Consider the following 19,840-nt stretch of genomic DNA (forward strand, 5'->3'; position numbering starts at 1 on the left):
CTCTTTGTGGATTTTTCCCTTTAATGAATATGAAGTTTCCTACGCTGTGCCTCTTGGTAACTTTTGGTTGAAAGTCTATTTTATTGGAAATTAGAATGTCATCTCCTGCTTGTTTCAGCCTTTAACTCTGAGGTAGTGGTTGTCTTTGTCATTGAGGTGTATTTTTTGCATACAGCAAAATGCTGGATCCTGCTTGTGTATGGAATCTATTAGTCTATGTCTTTTTATTGGTGAATTGACTCCATTGGTGTCTTAGTTAGGGTTTTATTGCTGTGAACAGACACCATGATCAATGTAAGTTTTATAAAGGACAACATTTAATTGGGTCTGGCTTACATGTTCAGAGGTTAAGTCTATTATCATCAAAGTGCAAACATGGCAGCATCCAGGCCGGCATGGTACAGGAGGAGCTGGTTTCTACATCTTCACCAGAAGGAAGCCAGGAACAGACTGAGCAGCCTCAGGCAGCTAGGAGTAGGGTGTCCAAGCCCACCCCCCCACAGTGACACACTTCCTCCAACAAGGCCACACCTTCTAATAGTGTCACTCCCTGGGCCTTGCATATGCAAACCATCATAGACACACTTCCTCCAACAAGGCCACACCTTTTAATAGTGCTACTTCCTGGGCCAAGCATATGTAAACCATCACAATTGATATTGAAAGTGAAAGATCCCCGCTTGACATCAGCGCAGAACTGCACTTTGTATTATCCCACATATTATGTGAATAATATCTCCCCTTAGTCATGTGTGTTTGTGTGTGGCTAATCCCACAGTGGGTCTACATCGTCTGTAAGCCCATTAGTGTGTGTGATTGTGATAATCTCTTCAGTTGGGCAGTGTGTAGAGTTTATAGTGCTGTATATAATAAACTTTAGCCTATAAGCCAGTGGTTCTCAGCCTTCCTAATTCTGTGACCCTTTAATATAATTTCTTTGTTTTATGGTGACCCCAGCTACAGAATTATTTTGTTACCACTTCCTAACTGTGATTTTGCTAGTGTTATGAATTTTAATATAAATATCTGATATGCAGGGTATCTAATATGCAACCACTGTAAAAAAAACTGTTTAGCCTCCTGCAGTTCAGTGGTTGAGAACCACTGCTCTAAGCAATCACTTGGGTGCTACCACATCATAGTAAGATTCCCTTTATGCTTTTCTCCTATATTATAGCTCACTACTCTAGAAGAGTAAATTCTTCATTTGCTGGATAGGCTTCAGTGATAAGCAACGTCTCAATTGCTGATTCCTGTTGTAGGAGCCTTCACAAAGGATTTGTGCATCAGGTTCATCCTCCTGCCATTGTTTACATTACACTCAGATTCTATCTTCTATCAATGGCAAGAGAGACCTTCTAGTCTTCCCTGCAATAGTGCATTGCTGCTTGTAGATTAATGTGAGATCCTGAACCGAGTGGCTTTGGTTCCTCCTGGCTTCTACTTGGTTTTAAAATCAATGGCTCTTTTATCAGGGTGTAAAGCAATTGGGGTTCCTACCAATTCTTTAAAAGCAAGTAAGGTTTCTTTCTACTCTTCATAGAAAAGCAGCAGCCTAGTTTTCCAGTCAGGCAGAAGCTTTATCATTTTCCAGTAGTCTAGAGGTATTTGTGTCATTTTTTTTTTCTTTTTTTTTTTTTTTTTTTTTTTATTTTTTTTTTTTTTAATTAACTTGAGTATTTCTTATATACATTTTGAGTGTTATTCCCTTTCCGGTTTCCGGGCAAACATCTCCCTCCCCCCTCCCCTTCCTTATGGGTGTTCCCCTCCCAACCCTCCCCCCACTGCTGCCCTCTCCCCAACAGTCTAGTTCACTAGGGGTTCAGTCTTAGCAGGACCCAGGGCTTCCCTTTCCACTGGTGCTCTTACTAGGATATTCATTGCAACCTACGAGGTCAGAGTCCAGGGTCAGTACATGTATAGTCTTTGGGTAGTGGCTTAGTCCCTGGAAGCTCTGGTTGGTTGGCATTGCTGTACATATGGGGTCTCGAGCTCCTTCAAGCTCTTCCAGTTCTTTCTCTGATTCCTTCAACAGGGGTCCTGTTCTCAGTTCAGTGGTTTCCTGCTGGCATACGCCTCTGTATTTGCTGTATTCTGGCTGTGTCTCTCAGGAGCGATCTGCATTCACATTTTGATCATCCGTCTTTGAGTTTCATTTGTTCTAGGCATCTAGGGTAATTCAAGCATTTGGGCTAATAGCCACTTATCAATGAGTACATACCATGTATGTCTTTCTGTGATTGGGTTAGCTCACTCAGGATGATATTTTCCAGTTCCAACCATTTGCCTCAATTTCATAAAGTCATTGTTTTTGATAGCTGAGTAATATTCCATTGTGTAGATGTACCACATTTTCTGTATCCATTCCTCTGTTGAAGGGCATCTGGGTTCTTTCCAGCTTCTGGCTATTATAAATAAGGCTGATGAACATAGTGGAGCACGTGTCTTTTTATATGTTGGGGCATCTTTTGGGTATATGCCCAGGAGAGGTATAGCTGGATCCTCAGGCAGTTCAATGTCCAATTTTCTGAGGAACCTCCAGACTGATTTCCAGAATGGTTGTACCAGTCTGCAATCCCACCAACAATGGAGGAGTGTTCCCTTTCCACATCCTCGCCAGCATTTGCTGTCACCTGAGTTTTGATCTTAGCCATTCTCACTGGTGTGAGGTGAAATCAGGGTTGTTTTGATTTGCATTTCCCTTATGACTAAGGATGTTGAACATTTCTTTAGGTGTTTCTCGGCCATTCGGCATTCCTCAGCTGTGAATTCTTTGTTTAGCTCTGAACCCCATTTTTTAATAGGGTTATTTGTCTCCCTGCTGTCTAACTTCTTCAGTTCTTTGTATATTTTGGATATAAGCCCTCTATCTGTTGTAGGATTGGTAAAGATCTTTTCCCAATCTGTTGGTTGCTGTTTTGACCTAACCACAGTGTCCTTTGCCTTACAGAAGCTTTGCAGTTTTATGAGATCCCATTTGTCGATTCTTGATCTTAGAGCATAAGCCATTGGTGTTTTGTTCAGGAAATTTTTTCCAGTGCCCATGTGTTCCAAATGCTTCCCTAGTTTTTCTTCTATTAGTTTGAGTGTGTCTGGTTTGATGTGGAGGTCCTTGATCCACTTGGACTTAAGCTTTGTACAGGGTGATAAGCATGGATCGATCTGCATTCTTCTACATGTTGACCTCCAGTTGAACCAGCACCATTTGCTGAAAATGCTATCTTTTTTCCATTGGATGGTTTTGGCTCCTTTGTCAAAAATCAAGTGCCCATAGGTGTGTGGGTTCATTTCTGGGTCTTCAATTCTGTTCCATTGGTCTATCTGTCTGTCTCTGTACCAATACCATGCAGTTTTTATCACTATTGCTCTGTAATACTGCTTGAGTTCTGGGATAGTGATTCCCCCTGAAGTCCTTTTATTGTTGAGGATAGTTTTAGCTATCCTGGGTTTTTTGTTATTCCAGATGAATTTGCAAATTGTTCTGTCTAACTCTTTGAAGAATTGGATTGGTATTTTGATGGGGATTGCATTGAATCTGTAGATTGCTTTTGGTAGAATGGCCATTTTTACTATATTAATCCTGCCAGTCCATGAGCATGGGAGATCTTTCCATCTTCTGAGATCTTCTTCAATTTCTTTCTTCAGAGTCTTGAAGTTCTTATTGTACAGATCTTTCCCTTGCTTGGTTAAAGTCACACCGAGGTACTTTATATTATTTGGATCTATTATGAAGGGTGTCATTTCCCTAATTTCTTTCTCGGCCTGTTTCTCTTTTGCGTAGAGGAAGGCTACTGATTTATTTGAGTTAATTTTATACCCAGCCACTTTGCTGAAGTTGTTTATCAGCTTTAGTAGTTCTCTGATGGAACTTTTGGGATCACTTAAATATACTGTCATATCATCTGCAAATAGTGATATTTTGACTTCTTCTTTTCCGATCTGTATCCCCTTGACCTCCTTTTTTTGTTGTCTGATTGCTCTGGCTAGAACTTCAAGAACTATATTGAATAAGTAGGGAGAGAGGGCAGCCTTGTCTAGTCCCTGATTTTAGTGGGATTGCTTCAAGTTTCTCTCCATTTAGTTTAATGTTAGCAACTGGTTTTGCTGTATATGGCTTTCACTATGTTTAGGTATGGGCCTTGAATTCCTATTATTTCCAGGACTTTTATCATGAAGGGGTGTTGAATTTTGTCAAATGCTTTCTCAGCATCTAATGAAATGATCATGTGGTTTTGTTCTTTCAGTTTGTTTATATAATGGATCACGTTGATGGTTTTCCGTATATTAAACCATCCCTGCATGCCTGGGATGAAGCCTACTTGATCATGGTGAATGATTGTTTTGATGTGCTCTTGGATTCGGTTTGCCAGAATTTTATTGAGTATTTTTGCATCGATATTCATAAGGGAAATTGTTCTGAAGTTCTCTTTCTTTGTTGGGTCTTTGTGTGGTTTAGGTATAAGAGTAATTGTGGCTTCATAGAAGGAATTCGGTAGTGCTCCATCTGTTTCAATTTTGTGGAATAGTTTGGATAATATTGGTACGAGGTCTTCTATGAAGGTCTGATAGAATTCTGCACTAAACCCGTCTGGACCTGGGCTCTTTTTGGTTGGGAGACCTTTAATGACTTCTTCTATTTCCTTAGGAGTTATGTGGTTGTTTAACTGGTTTATCTGTTCCTGATTTAACTTCGGTACCTGGTATCTGTCTAGGAAATTGTCCATTTCCTGCAGATTTTCAAGTTTTGTTGAATATAGGCTTTTATAGTAAGATCTGATGATTTTTTTAATTTCCTCTGAATCTGTAGTTATGTCTCCCTTTTCATTTCTGATTTTGTTAATTTGGACACACTCTCTGTGTCCTCTCGTTAGTCTGGCCAAGGGTTTATCTATCTTGTTGATTTTCTCAAAGAACCAACTTTTGGTTCTGTTGATTCTTTCTATGGTCCTTTTTGTTTCTACTTGGTTGATTTCGCTCTGAGTTTGATTATTTCCTGCCTTCTACTCCTCCTGGGTGTATTTGCTTCTTTTTGTTCTAGAGCTTTTAGGTGTGCTGTCAAGCTGCTGACATATGCTCTTTCCTGTTTCTTTCTGCAGGCACTCAGCGCTATGAGTTTTCCTCTTAGCACAGCTTTCATTGTGTCCCATAAGTTTGGGTATGTTGTACCTTCATTTTCATTAAATTCTAAGAAGTCTTTAATTTCTTTTCTTTATTTCTTCCTTGACCAGGTTATCATTGAGTACAGAATTGTTCAATTTCCACATATATGTGGGCATTCTTCCCTTATTGTTATTGAAGACCAGTTTTAGGCCGTGGTGGTCTGATAGCACGCATGGGATTATTTCTATCTTTCTGTACCTGTTGAGGCCCATTTTTGACCAATTATATGGTCAATTTTGGAGAAAGTACCATGAGGAGCTGAGAAGAAGGTATATCCTTTTGCTTTAGGATAGAATGTTCTATAAATATCTGTTAAGTCCATTTGGCTCATGACTTCTCTTAGTCTGTCTACGTCTCTGTTTAATTTCTGTTTCCATGATCTGTCCATTGATGAGAGTGGGGTGTTGAAATCTCCTACTATTATTGTGTGAGGTGTAATGTGTGTTTTGAGCTTTAGTAAGGTTTCTTTTACGTATGTAGGTGCCCTTGTATTTGGGGCATAGATATTTAGGATTGAGAGTTCATCTTGGTGTATTTTTCCTTTAATGAATATGAAGTGTCCTTCCTTATCTTTTTTGATGACTTTTAGTTGAAAATTGATTTTATCTGATATTAGAATGGCTACTCCAGCTTGCTTCTTCTGACCATTTGCTTGGAAAGTTGTTTTCCAGCCTTTCATTCTGAGGTAGTGTCTGTCTTTGTCTCTGAGGTGTGTTTCCTGTAGGCAGCAGAATGCAGGGTCCTCGTTGCGTATCCAGTTTGTTAATCTATGTCTTTTTATTGGGGAGTTGAGGCCATTGATCTTGAGAGATATTAAGGAATAGTGATTATTGCTTCCGGTTGTATTCATATTTGGATGTGAGGTTATGTTTGTGTGCTTTTCTTCTCTTTGTTTTGTTGCCAAGACGATTAGTTTCTTGCTTCTTCTAGGGTATAGCTTGCCTCCTTATGTTGGGCTTTACCATTTATTATCCTTTGTAGTGCTGGATTTGTAGAAAGATATTGTGTAAATTTGGTTTTGTCATGGAATATCTTGGTTTCTCCATCTATGTTGATTGAGAGTTTTGCAGGATACAGTAACCTGGGCTGGCATTTGTGTTCTCTTAGGGTCTGTATGACATCAGTCCAGGATCTTCTGGCCTTCATAGTTTCTGGCCAGAAGTCTGGTGTGATTCTGATAGGTCTGCCTTTATATGTTACTTGACCTTTTCCCTTACTGCTTTTAATATTCTTTCTTTATTTTGTGTGGTTTGGTGTTTTGACTATTATGTGAAGGGAGGTGTTTCTTTTCTGGTCCAATCTATTTGGAGTTCTGTAGGCTTCTTGTATGCCTATGGGTATCTCTTTTTTTAGGTTAGGGAAGTTTTCTTCTATGATTTTGTTGAAGATATTTACTGGTCCTTTGAGCTGGGTGTCTTCACTCTCTTCTTTTCCTATTATTCTTAGGTTTGATCTTCTCATTGAGTCCTGGATGTCCTGTATGTTTTGGACCAGTAGCTTTTTCCGCTTTACATTATCATTTGACAGTTGAGTCAATGATTTCTATGGAATCTTCTGCTCCTGAGATTCTCTCTTCCATCTCCTGTATTCTGTTGGTGAAGCTTGTATCTACAGCTCCTTGTCTCTTCTTTTGGTTTTCTATATCCAGGGTTGTCTCCATGTGTTCTTTCTTGATTGCTTCTATTTCGATTTTTAATTCCTTCAACTTTTTTATTGTGTTTCCCTGGAATTCTTTCAGGGATTTTTGTGACTCCTCTCTATGGGCTTCTACTTGTTTATTTATATTTTCCTGGAATTCTTTTAGGAATTTTTGCGATTCCTCTCTGTAGGCTTCTACTTGTTTATTTATGTTTTCCTGTGTTTCTCTAAGGGAGTTCTTCATGTCTTTCTTGTAGTCCTCCAACATCATGATCAAATATGTTTTTGAAACTAGATCTTGCTTTTCTGGTGTGTTTGGATATTCCGTGTTTGCTTTGGTGGGAGAATTGGGCTCCGATGATGCCATGTAGTCTTGGTTTCTGTTGCTTGGGTTCCTGCGCTTGCCTCTCGCCATCAGATTATCTCTAGTGTTACTTTGTTCTGCTATTTCTGACAGTGGCTAGACTGTCTTATAAGCATGTGTTTCAGGAGAGCTGTAGACCTGTTTTCCTGTTTTCTTTCAGCCAGTTATGGGGACAGAGTGTTCTGCTTTCGGGCGTGTAGTTTTTCCTCTCTACAGGTCTTCAGCTGTTCCTGTGAGCCTGTGTCTTGAGTTCACCAGGCAAGTCGTTTGTAGCAGAAAAGTTTGTCTTACCTGTGGTCCCCAGGCTCAAGTTTGCTCACGGGGTGTTGCCTATGAGCTCTCCACGGCCTCAGCAACCAGGAAGATCTGCGCCGCCCTTTCCGGGAGGTTCCGTGCACCAGGGTTCCAGATAGCTTTTGTTTTCCTCTGGGATCAGTACTGTGTGCAGCGTGCAGTCTCTTCTGGTTTCCCAGGCGTGTCCGCCTCTCTGAAGGTTTAGCTCTCCCTCCCACGGGATTTGGGTGCAGAGAACTGTTTATCTGGTCGGTCCCTTCAGGTTCTGGCGGTGTCTCAGACACAGTGGACCTGCTGCTCCTGGGCCCTCCTCTCGGGTACCCAGAGGCCGTGATACAGTTTCCTCCTGGGCCAGGGATGTGGGCAGGGGTGGGCAGCGTTGGTGGTCTCCTCCGCTCTGCTGCCTCAGGAGTGCCCGCCCGACCAGGCGGCGAGAACTTCCCTCCGGGGGGCCTGGGAGCAGAGAGCTGCTGAAGGCAGGGATCCTCCGCTGGTCCGGGACTCTCGTGTCATTTTTTTTAATCTGATTTTTGTGCCTATTGGCAGACAGTAGTCCCTGTTCCACTACACCTACCTACGCAGTTTCTCTTTATTCTAACTTATCCTTCATTGTGACTTACCTTTTTCCTGAAAGTTCTGTGACTAAGAATATGCAAGTAAAGACATATTCCCTTGTGATAAATTGCCAGTGTAATGAGCTGTCATACTAGCTATACTTTGCCATTAAATTTCTTTAAAGCGTAACTCATTGTCATGTTTTCTTCTGTTCTTTTTCTTTTCTTATTTTATTCTGCAAAAGTGAAATAGTTACTGTCTATAACAGAACTTATCACTCTTGATTAGCATAATACCTTGATTCTATCATATATTCAAGAAAGGTGTGACTTTATAGATGGCTTTTTTTTTGTTTTGTAAATCCTAAACAGAAACAAAAACAGTAATTCATATTTGAATGTGCATGTTTCTATGTGTAATTGTCTTCTGAGTCCTATGTAAAACTGTTTCTTAATATAAGTGGTTTTTTTTGTTCTTTATGTTTTGTTTTGTTTTGTTTTGTATGGTGAAACAGGATCTCAGTCATATCCCAGATTGGCTTAGAATTTATTCATTACACCTCAGGGTGACTTCAAATTTAAGCTTCTCTGCCTCTGCCTCTTCAATTTCTGTGATTTTAATATATGCCAGAAACCCTAGCCAAAGCCTAGACATTTAAAGGACTTTTAGTAAGTAGAGTCTTGGTATCTAGTGTGTGCGTGCGTGCATGTGTGTTTGAGGTTAACAAGGATTTCCTTGGAGGTGTATTTTGTCTTCCTGGATGGCTGTTTTCTTAAACTTTTTCATTGTTTTAGTTTATTGCTGTGACTTGTTTTTGTCAAACACTTCAATATTCATGCTTTATTTTTTTAAAAATGGTCTAATATGAAGAAACAGAAAGAATACGAGATTCTTAAATATTTGTTCTAGACATCTGAGGTTTTAAGAAATTATTATGGGTATTAACTTTTCATAGTACTCAGTGACTTAAAGGAATGACCTTTTTTCCAAGAAATTTTATTCCTATCCCTAAGGAAGTAATTAGTAATTGACTGAATGAACTCAATTTCTCTAATGCTTTGCTTTTCTCCTTTTTTCTCTCTTTCTTTCTTCTCTTTCTCTCTTTTCTTTCTTTCTCTTTCTTTCTTTCTTTCTTTCTTTCTTTCTTTCTTTTAATCATCTACATTTTTATTTAGAGTTTTGGAAGCTGGAAAGGCAAATGTCATTTTACCAAGAAGTTCTCCTAGTGGTATAACCCATGTGATTGCCAGTAATGCAAGAATCAGTGCTGAGAGAGAACAAGAAAACTTTAAGGCTCCGTTTTATCCAATTCAGTATTTAGGGGATTTTCTCTTAGAGGTAAGTAAAATACCTATTAGACATTTTTGAGTTTCTTTTTATGAAGTACCAAATGAAGAGTTCCCCCTTAGATGCCAAAGTTCACAGATGCTGTACTCCCAAGCCCTTTATGTAAAATATCATAGAATTGTTATGTCATCTATGTCTATCTTCTTATATATGTTAAATGATCTCTACATTATTACAATGCCTACAAGGATGTAAATATTCATAACCAGGTGTTACACTCTATGGAATAACAACTACAAGCCTGTACATTTTCAGTAGAGATCGAATATAACCATCATGTTGGATCCATGGATTTAGAACTTACAGAAACCAAGGACTAATTATTTTTTATTAAAATTGAGTTCTAGTTTTGAAAATGTAATAATTAGAAACATGAGGCTGGTATCTTTAAGGCATTTATTCTCAATTTCTTAAGTAGCTAAAACTGTTGGTGTAGTTTGAAAGAAGCTTAAGTGTAAACTTGTTTTCTTTTCAGTGTTTACTTTAACATAAATGTTTTAGCAATGTCTGCTAAATGTAGTTTTACTTACTTTACTGTCACACTATAATAAGTAGCATAGAACGTATATCATAAATTTGAGGTAACTTTCTTCTACTTTTGGGAAAGAGAAAAATATTTCTAAGATTTAGAAATAATTTCCTGTCCTGTTCCCCCTTCTTCCTTCTTTGTCATGTAATACCAATTCTCAAGTTCTTGAATACGAATCAAACTTCAGCGGGAACTCCTAGTACATAAGTGGAAAATAGTGTGGGGTTCAATGTGTGTTTTGAGCTTTAGTAAAGTTTCTTTTACGAACATGGATACCCTTGCATTTGGGGCATAGATGTTCAGAATTGAGACATTTTCTTGGTAGATTTTCCCCTTTGATGAATATGAAGTGTTCTTCCTCATCACGATTGATAACTTTTGATTGAAAGTCTATTTTATTGGATATTAAGATGACAACTCCAGCTTCTTTCTTGGGACCATTTGCTTGGAAAACCCTTTTCCATCCTTTTAATCTGAGATAGTGTTTGTCTTTGTTATTGAAGTGTGTTTCTTGTATGCAGCAAGATGCTGGATCTTGTTTGCGTATCTAGTCTGTTAGCTTATGTCTTTTTATAGGTGAGTTGAGTCTGTTAACATTGAGAAATATTAAAATAGATGACTGTTGGTCCCTGATATGTTTGTTTTTGTGAGTAGCTCTATGTGCTTGTGGTTCTCTCCTTTTGACTTTCTTGTGAGATGCTTAATATTTTGTCTTTTCTTTGGTGTAGGTGTCTTCCTTTTTTTTAAGTTTTCCTTCCAGGATGCTCTGAAGGGCTGGATTGATATAAAAGTAGGTAGATACTATTTGAATTTGGTTTTGTCCTGGAATATTTTGGTTTCTCTATTTAGGTTGATTGAATTTTGCTGGGTATAGTAGCCTGGGCTGGCATTTGTGTTCTCTTGAAGTATGCATGACATCTCACTAGGCTCTTCTGGCTTTCATAGTCTCTGTTGAGAAGTCTGGTGTGATTCTGAAAGGTCTGCCTTTTCCTTGCATCTTATAATATTCTTTCTTTGTTCTTTGCCTTTAGTATTTTGATTATTATATGACGAGAAGATTTTCTTTTCTGGATCCATTTGTTTGGTGTTCTGTAGGTTTCTTGTACCTTTATGGCCATCTCTTTCTTTAGGTTAAGGAAGTTTTCTTCTCTGATTTTGGTGAAGACATTTTCAGGTCCTTTGAGCTAGGAATCTTCGTTCTCCTCTACTCCAATTATTCTTGCATTTTGTCTTTTCATTGTGTCCTGAATTTTCTGGATGTTTAGGAGTTTTATGTTTTGAATTTTTTTGACAGTTTTGTCAGTCTTCTGTCAGTCTTCTACAGCATTTTCTACACCTGAGATTCTCTCTTTTCTCTCCTGTATTCTGTTGTTAATGCTTGCATCTATTGTTCTGACCTCTTTCCTGGGTTTTCCGTTTCCAGGGTTGCCTCCATTTGTGTTTTCTTTATTGTTTCTACTTCCACTTTTAGGTCTTGGGCTTCTTTGTTCAATTCTACAGCTGTTTGATTGTGTTTTCCTGTATTTCTATAAGGGATTTATTTGTTTCCTCCTTAAGGGCTTCTACCTGTTTACCAGTGTTTTCCTGGATTTCTTTCAGTGAGTTATGTATATCCTCCTTTAAGGACTTTATTATGGTCACAAGATAGATAGAATTTTAGGTCAACTTCCTGATTTTCAAGTGTGTTAGTGTATTCAGGGCTTGCTGTGGTGGGAGAACTGAGTTCTGCTGATGCCCCCATATCTTAGCTTCCATTGCACTTGCCTCTTGCCATCTGGTTATCCCTAGTGTTTGCTGGTCTGGGTGATTCTATCTGGAGTCTGCCCTTTTTGTCCCAGTGTTGAAACAGGTCTCCTGGTAGGCATGTGGCCGAGGCTGTAGCAGACCTCCTATGGGATCTTCCAACTTGAAGGTATTCAGAGGGGCAGAGAAGCTGCTGATTTGTTGCCCTGCCTTTAGACTGTTCAGTCTTCAGAGGAATAATCAAACTGTTGTTCTGTGTGAAACTGTTCTCTGGGCGGGCAGGTGAAGGGGGTCAGTGGACTTGTGGTTTCTGTTTCCTTTTGTTCAACAGAACTCCAGGGAGGCTTTCAGTCTTTTAGGTCAGTTTTCCTTCACGCCACAGTGCCCCTGGGAGGTCTTCAGACGACTGTGTATTGCCCAGTTGCCCTGTATACAGAGTAACTCCCGGGATGCCCTCAAGCTGTGGTATCCTGGGTGCAGTGGATCTCGTGGTATTTCTCTGGTTGTGGTTTCAGATGCCCTGGATGTAACAGATCTCCTGGGATGCATCAGGATGTGGTATCAAATGTTCTGTGTGCAGTGGTACTTCTGGTATGCTTCAGGATATGATGTCAATTGTTGTTGTCTGAGTGCAACTCATCCTCTGGTATGCCTCAGGATATAGAGTCTTCAGGGAAGCAGTCCAGCTAGCAGTCTGTCCCAGCAGAAAGGAACAGGCAGAAGGAGATTGGTATTCAGTGGGCGAAGTGGGAGTGGTGTGGGAAAGCTCTCGTACTTCAGGGGCTTTCTGCTCCAAGCTACCGATTTGGAGGTTTCAGAACACATAAACCCAGGAGCAGTTCTCTGATCCCAGATCCGGCTGAAAGAAAACAGGTCTACAGGAATGCTGACATGCAGACTTACAGGAGGGTCAAGCCACTGTCAGAGACAATAAGAAGACAAGCTAATACCAGAGAAGACCTGATGGCAAGAGGCAAGCACAGGAACCTAAGCAACAGAAATGAAAACCACTTGGCATCAACAGAGCCCAACTGTCCAACCAAAGCAAGCACTGGATATCCAAGCACACCGGAAAAGCAAGATTTGGATTTAAAGTCACATCTCATGATGTGTAAGAAGGACATAAATACAGGACAACACAGGTAAACAAGTAGAAGCCCTTAAAGAGGAAACACAAAAATCCCTTAAAGAATTACAGAAAAACACAACCAAACAGGTGAAGGAATTGATGTTAATTCCAATGTTAAAACCATTCAGGATTTAACAATGGAAATAGAAGCAATAAAGAAAGCACAAAGGGAATCAACCCTGGAGATAAAAAACCTAGGAAAGAGATGAGGAGTCAGAGACACAAACAACACCAACAAAATGTAAGACATAGAAAAGAGAGTCTCAGGGGCAGAAGATACCATAAAAGGCATTGACACAACCATCAGAGATAAGGTAAAACCCCAAAAGCTCCTAAAAAAAAAAGTGGGAAAGAGCATTGAACACATGGACACTGGGGAAAATTTCCTGAACTGAACACCAAGTTCAGTTTATGCTTATGCTGTAAGATCAAGAATTGACAAATGGAACCTCATAAAACTGCAAAGCTTCTGTAAGGCAAAGGACAAAATGGCAGCCAACAGATTGGGAAAAGAGCTTTACTAGTCTTACATCCAATAGAGGGCTAATGTCCAATATATACAAAGAACTCAAGAAGTTAAACTCCAGAGAATGAAATAATCCTATTTAAAAATGGGGTACAGAGCTAAACAAAGAATTCTCAGCTGAGAAATCTCGAATGACTGAGAAGTACCCAAGGAAATGTTCAACATCCTTAGTCATCAAGGAAATGCAAATCAAAACAACCCTTAGATTCCATCTCACAGCAGTCAGAGTGGCGAAGATAAAAAACATAGGTGACCCTGTACAAAGCCTAAGTCAAGTGGATCAAGGACCTCCACATCAAACCAGATACACTCTGACTAATAGAAGAAAAAGTGGGGAAGAATCTTGAACACATGGGCACTGGAGAAAATTATGCGCTAAGATCAAGAATTGACAAATGGGATCTCATAAAACTACAGAACTTCTATAAGGCAAAGGACACTGTTGTTAGGACAAAATGGCAACCAACAGATTGGGAAAAGTTCTTTACCAAGCCTACAACTGATAGAGGGCTTATATCCAAAGTATACAAAGAATTCATGAAGTTAGACTGCAGGGAGACAAATAACCCTATTAAAAATGGGGTTCAGAGGGGGTTGGGGATTTAGCTCAGTGGCAGAAAGCGCAGGGCCCTGGGTTCGGTCCCCAGCTCCAAAAAAAAAAAAACAAAAAAAAAAAAAAAAATGGGGTTCAGAGCTAAACAAAGAATTCACAGCTGAGGAATGCCGAATGGCTGAGAAACACCTAAAGAAATGTTCAACATCTTTAGTCATAAGAAAAATGCAAATCAAAACAACCCTGAGATTTCACCTCACAGCAGTGAGAATGGCTAAGATGAAAAACTCAGGTGACAGTAAATGCTGGCTAGGATGTAGAGAAAGAGGAATACTCCTCCATTGTTGGTGGGATTGCCAACAGGTACAACCATTCTGGAAATCAGTCTGGAGGTTCCTCAGAAAATTGGACATTGCACTACCTGAGGACCCAGCTATACCTCTCTTGGGCATATACCCAAAAGATGCCCCAACATATATCAAAGACACATGCACCACTTTGTTCATAGCAGCCTTATTTATAATAGCCAGAAGCTGGAAAGAACCCAGATGCCCTTCAACAGAGAAATGGATACAGAAAATGTAGTACATTTACACAATGGAGTATTACTCAGCTATCAAAAACAATGACTTCATGAATTCATAGGCAAATGGATGGAACTAGAAAATAACATCCTGAGTGAGGTAACCCAATCACAGAAAAAACACACATGGTATGCACTCACTGATAAGTGGATATTAGCCAAAAAGTTCGAATTATTCAAAATACCATCCACAGACCACATGAAACTCAAAAAGAGGTACAACCAAAGTATGGATGCTTTGGTCCTTCTTAAAACGGGGAACAAAAATATTCATAGGAAGACATATGAAGACAAAGTTTGGAGCCAAGACTGAAGGAATGGCCATTCAGAGCCTCACGTGCCTCACCTAGGAATACAGCCCATATATATACAGCCACCAAAGCTAGACAACATTGATGAAGCCAAGAAGTGCATGCTGACAGGAGCCTGATATAGCTGTCTCCTGAGAGACTCAGCCAGAACATGACAAATCCAAAGGTAAATGCTAGCAGCAAACCATTGAACTAAGAACAGGGTCCCCATTGGAGAAGTTATAGAAACATTTGCAGCAGCTTAAGGGATTTGCAACCCCATAAGAACATAAGAACAACAATACCAACCAACGCAAGGATTTTGTTTTATTTGTACTTCCCTTTGTGGTACTTCTAGGTTTTATTTACCAACTTTGTCTGTAATTGTTAAAATTATGTAATAGCTTTAAACAAAACTGTAAGATAGTTCTTAAATTCTTAAATTCCCATTTAAGAATCATGGATCAAAATTTATAAAACTCTTTATCACCTAAGGCTCAGGAAAATTGAGGAAGAAGAAGTGGAAAGATTATAAGATCCAGAGCGTCAAGGAGTTTTCTGTCAGATCTTACCTTTGACGAATGTCAGAAACTACACCCATACAGACTCATCAACCTGACTGCATAAACATGAACAAAAACAACACCAATAGACATGCCGTAGTGCATGGGAGAAAGCCCTCTAGGCTTCAGCAGTACACAATAGGCAAGAAAGGAATGCTGAAAATAAGAGAAATAATCTCCTCGAAGAACAACAATTCCTTATTAATACCAAATGGTCAGCCCTGAAAACATATATACAGTAGCATTATGCATACTGAGCAGGTTGGTGTTCTCGAGTATGTGCACATATACATATATGCATATAACAATTAGTGAACAAAGCCATGGATTTGAAAACAAACAAGGAGGGTTTGGAGAATGGAGAAAGGTAAAGTGGTGGAATTGTTTTACTGTCTCCAAAAGAAAACAAGCCGCTCCCCCCCAAAAAAAAAAAAAAAAAAATCAAGGAATAGACAGGTAGAGTGTCAGGCATCTAGAATCCCAGCATTTGGGAGGCTGTACAGTAGGAGATCACAAATATAAGGCCAGTCAAAACTACATAGAGATTTCAGGCCCACCTGAACTGGTTGAACTATATTAGTAAGTCCCTGTTTTGTTTTTTTAAGTCTGTGTTAAGATCTAAGCATTCAGAACACTATTGTTTGTTTCTAGACTCCTCATGTTCTTAATCTTGTTATTAATTCCACAATCTAGTCTCATGAACTCTTACTCAATGACAAATAGTTTGGCGGGTTATCAGAATTAGACCTTGAGAGTAGAGTATATCTACACCTTATCCAAGTGAGTAAACTACATAAAACATGTGAAAGAACAAAACCAACTAACTTTGCCACTGTGATGCTGCTTTATATGTGAACTATACTTACTGAATCAGCAACTTTCATTTATACATTGCTAGATAGTACAGTACTTTATAAAATAGACTAAATTGTGGAGAAAAACCTAAAATGCTTAAAACATAGGTTGATGTCAAACAAATATTTATAAATAGGTAATAACAAATGTATATATTCAAAATACTCTCTAGAAATGTAATGAGTAATAAATTGAAAAAAATACTGGTATTGTCAATTTGGAGAAGGTTTTATATTGGCCTTTTCAATAAGATTGTTATTATTTGAGAATTGTAAGGTATATATGGATCCTCTTCAAGTCTTCAGTTCCTCCCAGATTTACTTCCACTCCCTACCCACCCTTGCCACCCTACTTTATGTCCTTACTCTCACTGTTCCCTCTCTTTTTACCCCTGTCTTTCTTTCCTTCCATTGAGTCCAGTGTGTTGGCCACTTACTCTTGGTGTTGGGCTTACTATGGAGCTGATATACCAGAAAACTTACTCTTCTTTAATCAATAGCTAAGGGATAATTGAGCTTTGACAGGTCTTGGGTCTGCACATGAGTGTGTGTCTCTGTGTGTGTGTGTGTGTGTGTGTGTGTGTGTGTGTGTGTGTGTGTGTGTGTGTGTGTGTGTGTGTGTGTGTGTGTGTGTGTGAGTGTGTGTGCGTGTGTGTATGTGTGTGTGTGTGCGTATGTGTATGCGTGTATGTGTGCATACATGCATGCACACGTTTGTCTGTCCGTCTGTGTTGTATGTGCGTGTGTTGTTGGCAAGAGATTATCTTCAGGTGTTATCCCTTTGACGTCCATATCTATGCATGGCTCCAGGGATTTGTACCTCACTGTAGACTTTGAAGGGGCAAAGAAATGGCAGACAAATGGACTCAGAAAAGCTGTGAATTGGGTAGTCTGGGCTTTCAAACGGAAAGGACTTAGTACTCCTGAAGCTTAGCATTTTTATACAGTGGAACAATGAGGTAGGATTTTTGCATACTGTTGAGCAAAGACTGAAAAAGCAAATAGTCTTATCAACTTGACAAGTTTAGATTGTACCTTGTATGGGATATATGTAGGTACACATAGGTCCACTTTTGAATGTATTGGCCAGATTGTGAATATAGAGGCAGGCTGTTAGCTTTGGATAGCATTTCTTAGGAATCATCCACTTTATTTTTTATTGTGGATTTTGTGGATTTTGTTTTATTTGTGCTTCCTGTTCTTTTTTTTTACTTTGATTTTTGTTTCTTGAGACAGGGTTTCTTGACCTTGCCAAGTAAATTATGTCAGGAGGCCAGCAAGCCACAGGAACCTGCCTGTCCCTACCCCCATGTGCTGAGATTTTGTGTGTCAACAGACAAGGCTACATTATGTGTCTGGGTTCTAGGGATGGGATCGAAGTCTTTATGCTTAAATGGCCAACAGTCTACTGGCTGAGTTTTTATCAGCCCTGAATTGTAACTATAACTGGCACAGGACTGTGTAAATTGTGTTCATTTTTGATAACTCATAGATAGGATTGTTACTAAACAAGACGGTCTCTCCATAAGTGAGCAATTTTTAATATGTGAGTTGTAATCTTAATGTTTACAAGGCTATATAAAATATTTTTGCCCTTGATTTCTTAATAAATACTATTACTAGACAAAGTATTCTTTGGGAGGGGGAGGGTGTTTATTTTCGTGACATATATAAATCATTAAAATTTGGAAAAGTTTGCTGTAAATATTGGCCTCTTGCAATATTTTACCAGTGGTTAATAACCTTTGTTTTAGGACAATTTGTTTGACCAAGAAAGTAATATACAATTATATATTAAGGTGAAGTCTATAAATGATATACAGTAGATATGCATAATAACATAATTACACTTACACTTACTTAATGGCCAAAAAATAATTTTTGACATGCAGAAAGAAATTCAGAATGATGAAGATTCCCAAATCAGTTCTGGTCGGACCAAATATAACAATCAAGAAAAAAGCAAAGATTTTAAGAGAGACGTGGGATTTCTTGAAATGAAAGGTGCTGGAGAAAACATGTACAGAACTCAGGTAAAATTTTATGAGCTAGACGTCCTCTGATTTTTCCTAAAGAATTATAGAAGAGTGTCTGTTCTTGGTAAAAGACTTTGACATCTGAAAGCTTGCATGTCAGCTTATATTTTTAGCCTGTAAACTGAGCATATTTCTCAAATCTGAAAGAAAATAGTTTGTAATACTCTACTCTGAATTAAATAAGCAAATTCACTAAGTATATTTGGTAACTTACTGTTTGTAAAATGTGCCAAACTTATGCATATGTTTCTGACTTGTTTGTATAACAAGGATGTATTAAAACTCACTTTACATAAAACTCATGTGTGTTTTATAAACCTGTCCTCCTGAATTTTTTTTATTGTGACTTCCATTAGTTGTGTTGAAGCTATATTTAACCCAGAGTATAATTATTTTTATACGCATGCAGAATAAAATGGGAAATCATAATGAAAATGTTAATGATAAGTTTGTTCTGAGTGAACATCACAAAAAGAAATTCAGAGACTTCAGAAAAGATATGAAATCTATTAAAAAAACAAATACATTCAGAAGACGTGCACATGAGAATCAGGTAAAATTTCATAAGTTAAAATATTCATTTTAATCTTACAGATAATTTCTAAATTAACCAAGTACAATGTGAGTCATGAAATTTCTTGCAAAGTATATGTACCAAAGTGGTATAAGACATTTATTTATCTAGTGTGATTTTATAGGCAGAAAAAAATGTCTAGCTTGGGAAAGAAACAGTCTTGGCAACTTTTAAGCCACCTCTGTGTCATTTCCTAACTATATCTTTTCCATTTTACACAGGAGTATCCCATACTTTGGAATTTGTATTGTTTTACATGAATGTAAATTAGAATGTAAATGTAATTCTACTTGCAAGTAGAATTAAATGAATCCCAAAAATAGTTAGCTATGACTGTTAATATGTAGGTTAATTATTCATGGACATTTCCCTTACATACTTGTTTTGTTGTTTAACTGTGCTACACACTTTTAAACTTCATCCAGTTTGGTGTTCATAAACATACGGGTTTCTTTTTGACCATAAGGACAGTGTTTGTCACCTGTTCTCCATGATGCTTAGCTGGTTTCCCAAATGTTGTGGGTTTTTTTGTTTGTTTGTTTTGCTACTGTATACATACTTGCAATTGGACAAGCTTTTTCTGTTGCATAGAGCAGAGCTCTGTTGATTAACATGTTATAATTATATAATTATACTTATATTGTAATCCTCCCAGCCCCTTGTTTTAACCTATTTGGATTTTGTAACATTTAATTCTGATTTGTTTAATTGTGGTCAAAATACAGAAAGAAACTAAGAAAAAAGATAAAGATGTCCAAAGGAGTTACATTTTAAGGAAAAAGAACATAAAAGAAGGTTATTGCAAAACTGACGATGCCCATGACACAACTAGAAGTACATTAAAAAAGCGCTGGAGCTACAGAGACCAGGTGAGACTGTAGACTGTACAGCTTCATTTTTTGTTATAGCCTGGGCAGGTAATCTGATGAGTAAAGTTGCTTGCTCTATTAAAGTCTATATACTTAAGAACAACTCTTGATTTAGGCTAGTATTTATAATCAACTGTATCTATAGTAAAATAGTTTTTATATGAATATGGAAGAAAATTTGGGCTAATCATGATTCTCAAGCTCTTTTTTCATAAATTATACAAAAGGAAAAA

General features: G+C 38.3%; 1 protein-coding gene across 1 annotated transcript in view; it reads left to right on the forward strand.

Annotated features, from left to right (window-relative positions):
- Positions 1–19,840, forward strand: part of Slf1 (SMC5-SMC6 complex localization factor 1) — an 87,571-nt gene that overhangs the window by 17,155 nt on the left and 50,576 nt on the right. Inside the window, exons 5-8 of the mRNA XM_032899107.1 lie at positions 9,187–9,349; positions 18,021–18,161; positions 18,574–18,717; positions 19,464–19,607. Of these exons, the coding sequence (XP_032754998.1) occupies positions 9,187–9,349; positions 18,021–18,161; positions 18,574–18,717; positions 19,464–19,607 (592 nt within the window). The remainder of the gene's footprint in view (positions 1–9,186; positions 9,350–18,020; positions 18,162–18,573; positions 18,718–19,463; positions 19,608–19,840) is intronic.

Source organism: Rattus rattus, chromosome 3 (genome assembly GCF_011064425.1).
Source record: "Rattus rattus isolate New Zealand chromosome 3, Rrattus_CSIRO_v1, whole genome shotgun sequence".
Lineage (NCBI taxonomy): Eukaryota > Metazoa > Chordata > Mammalia > Rodentia > Muridae > Rattus > Rattus rattus.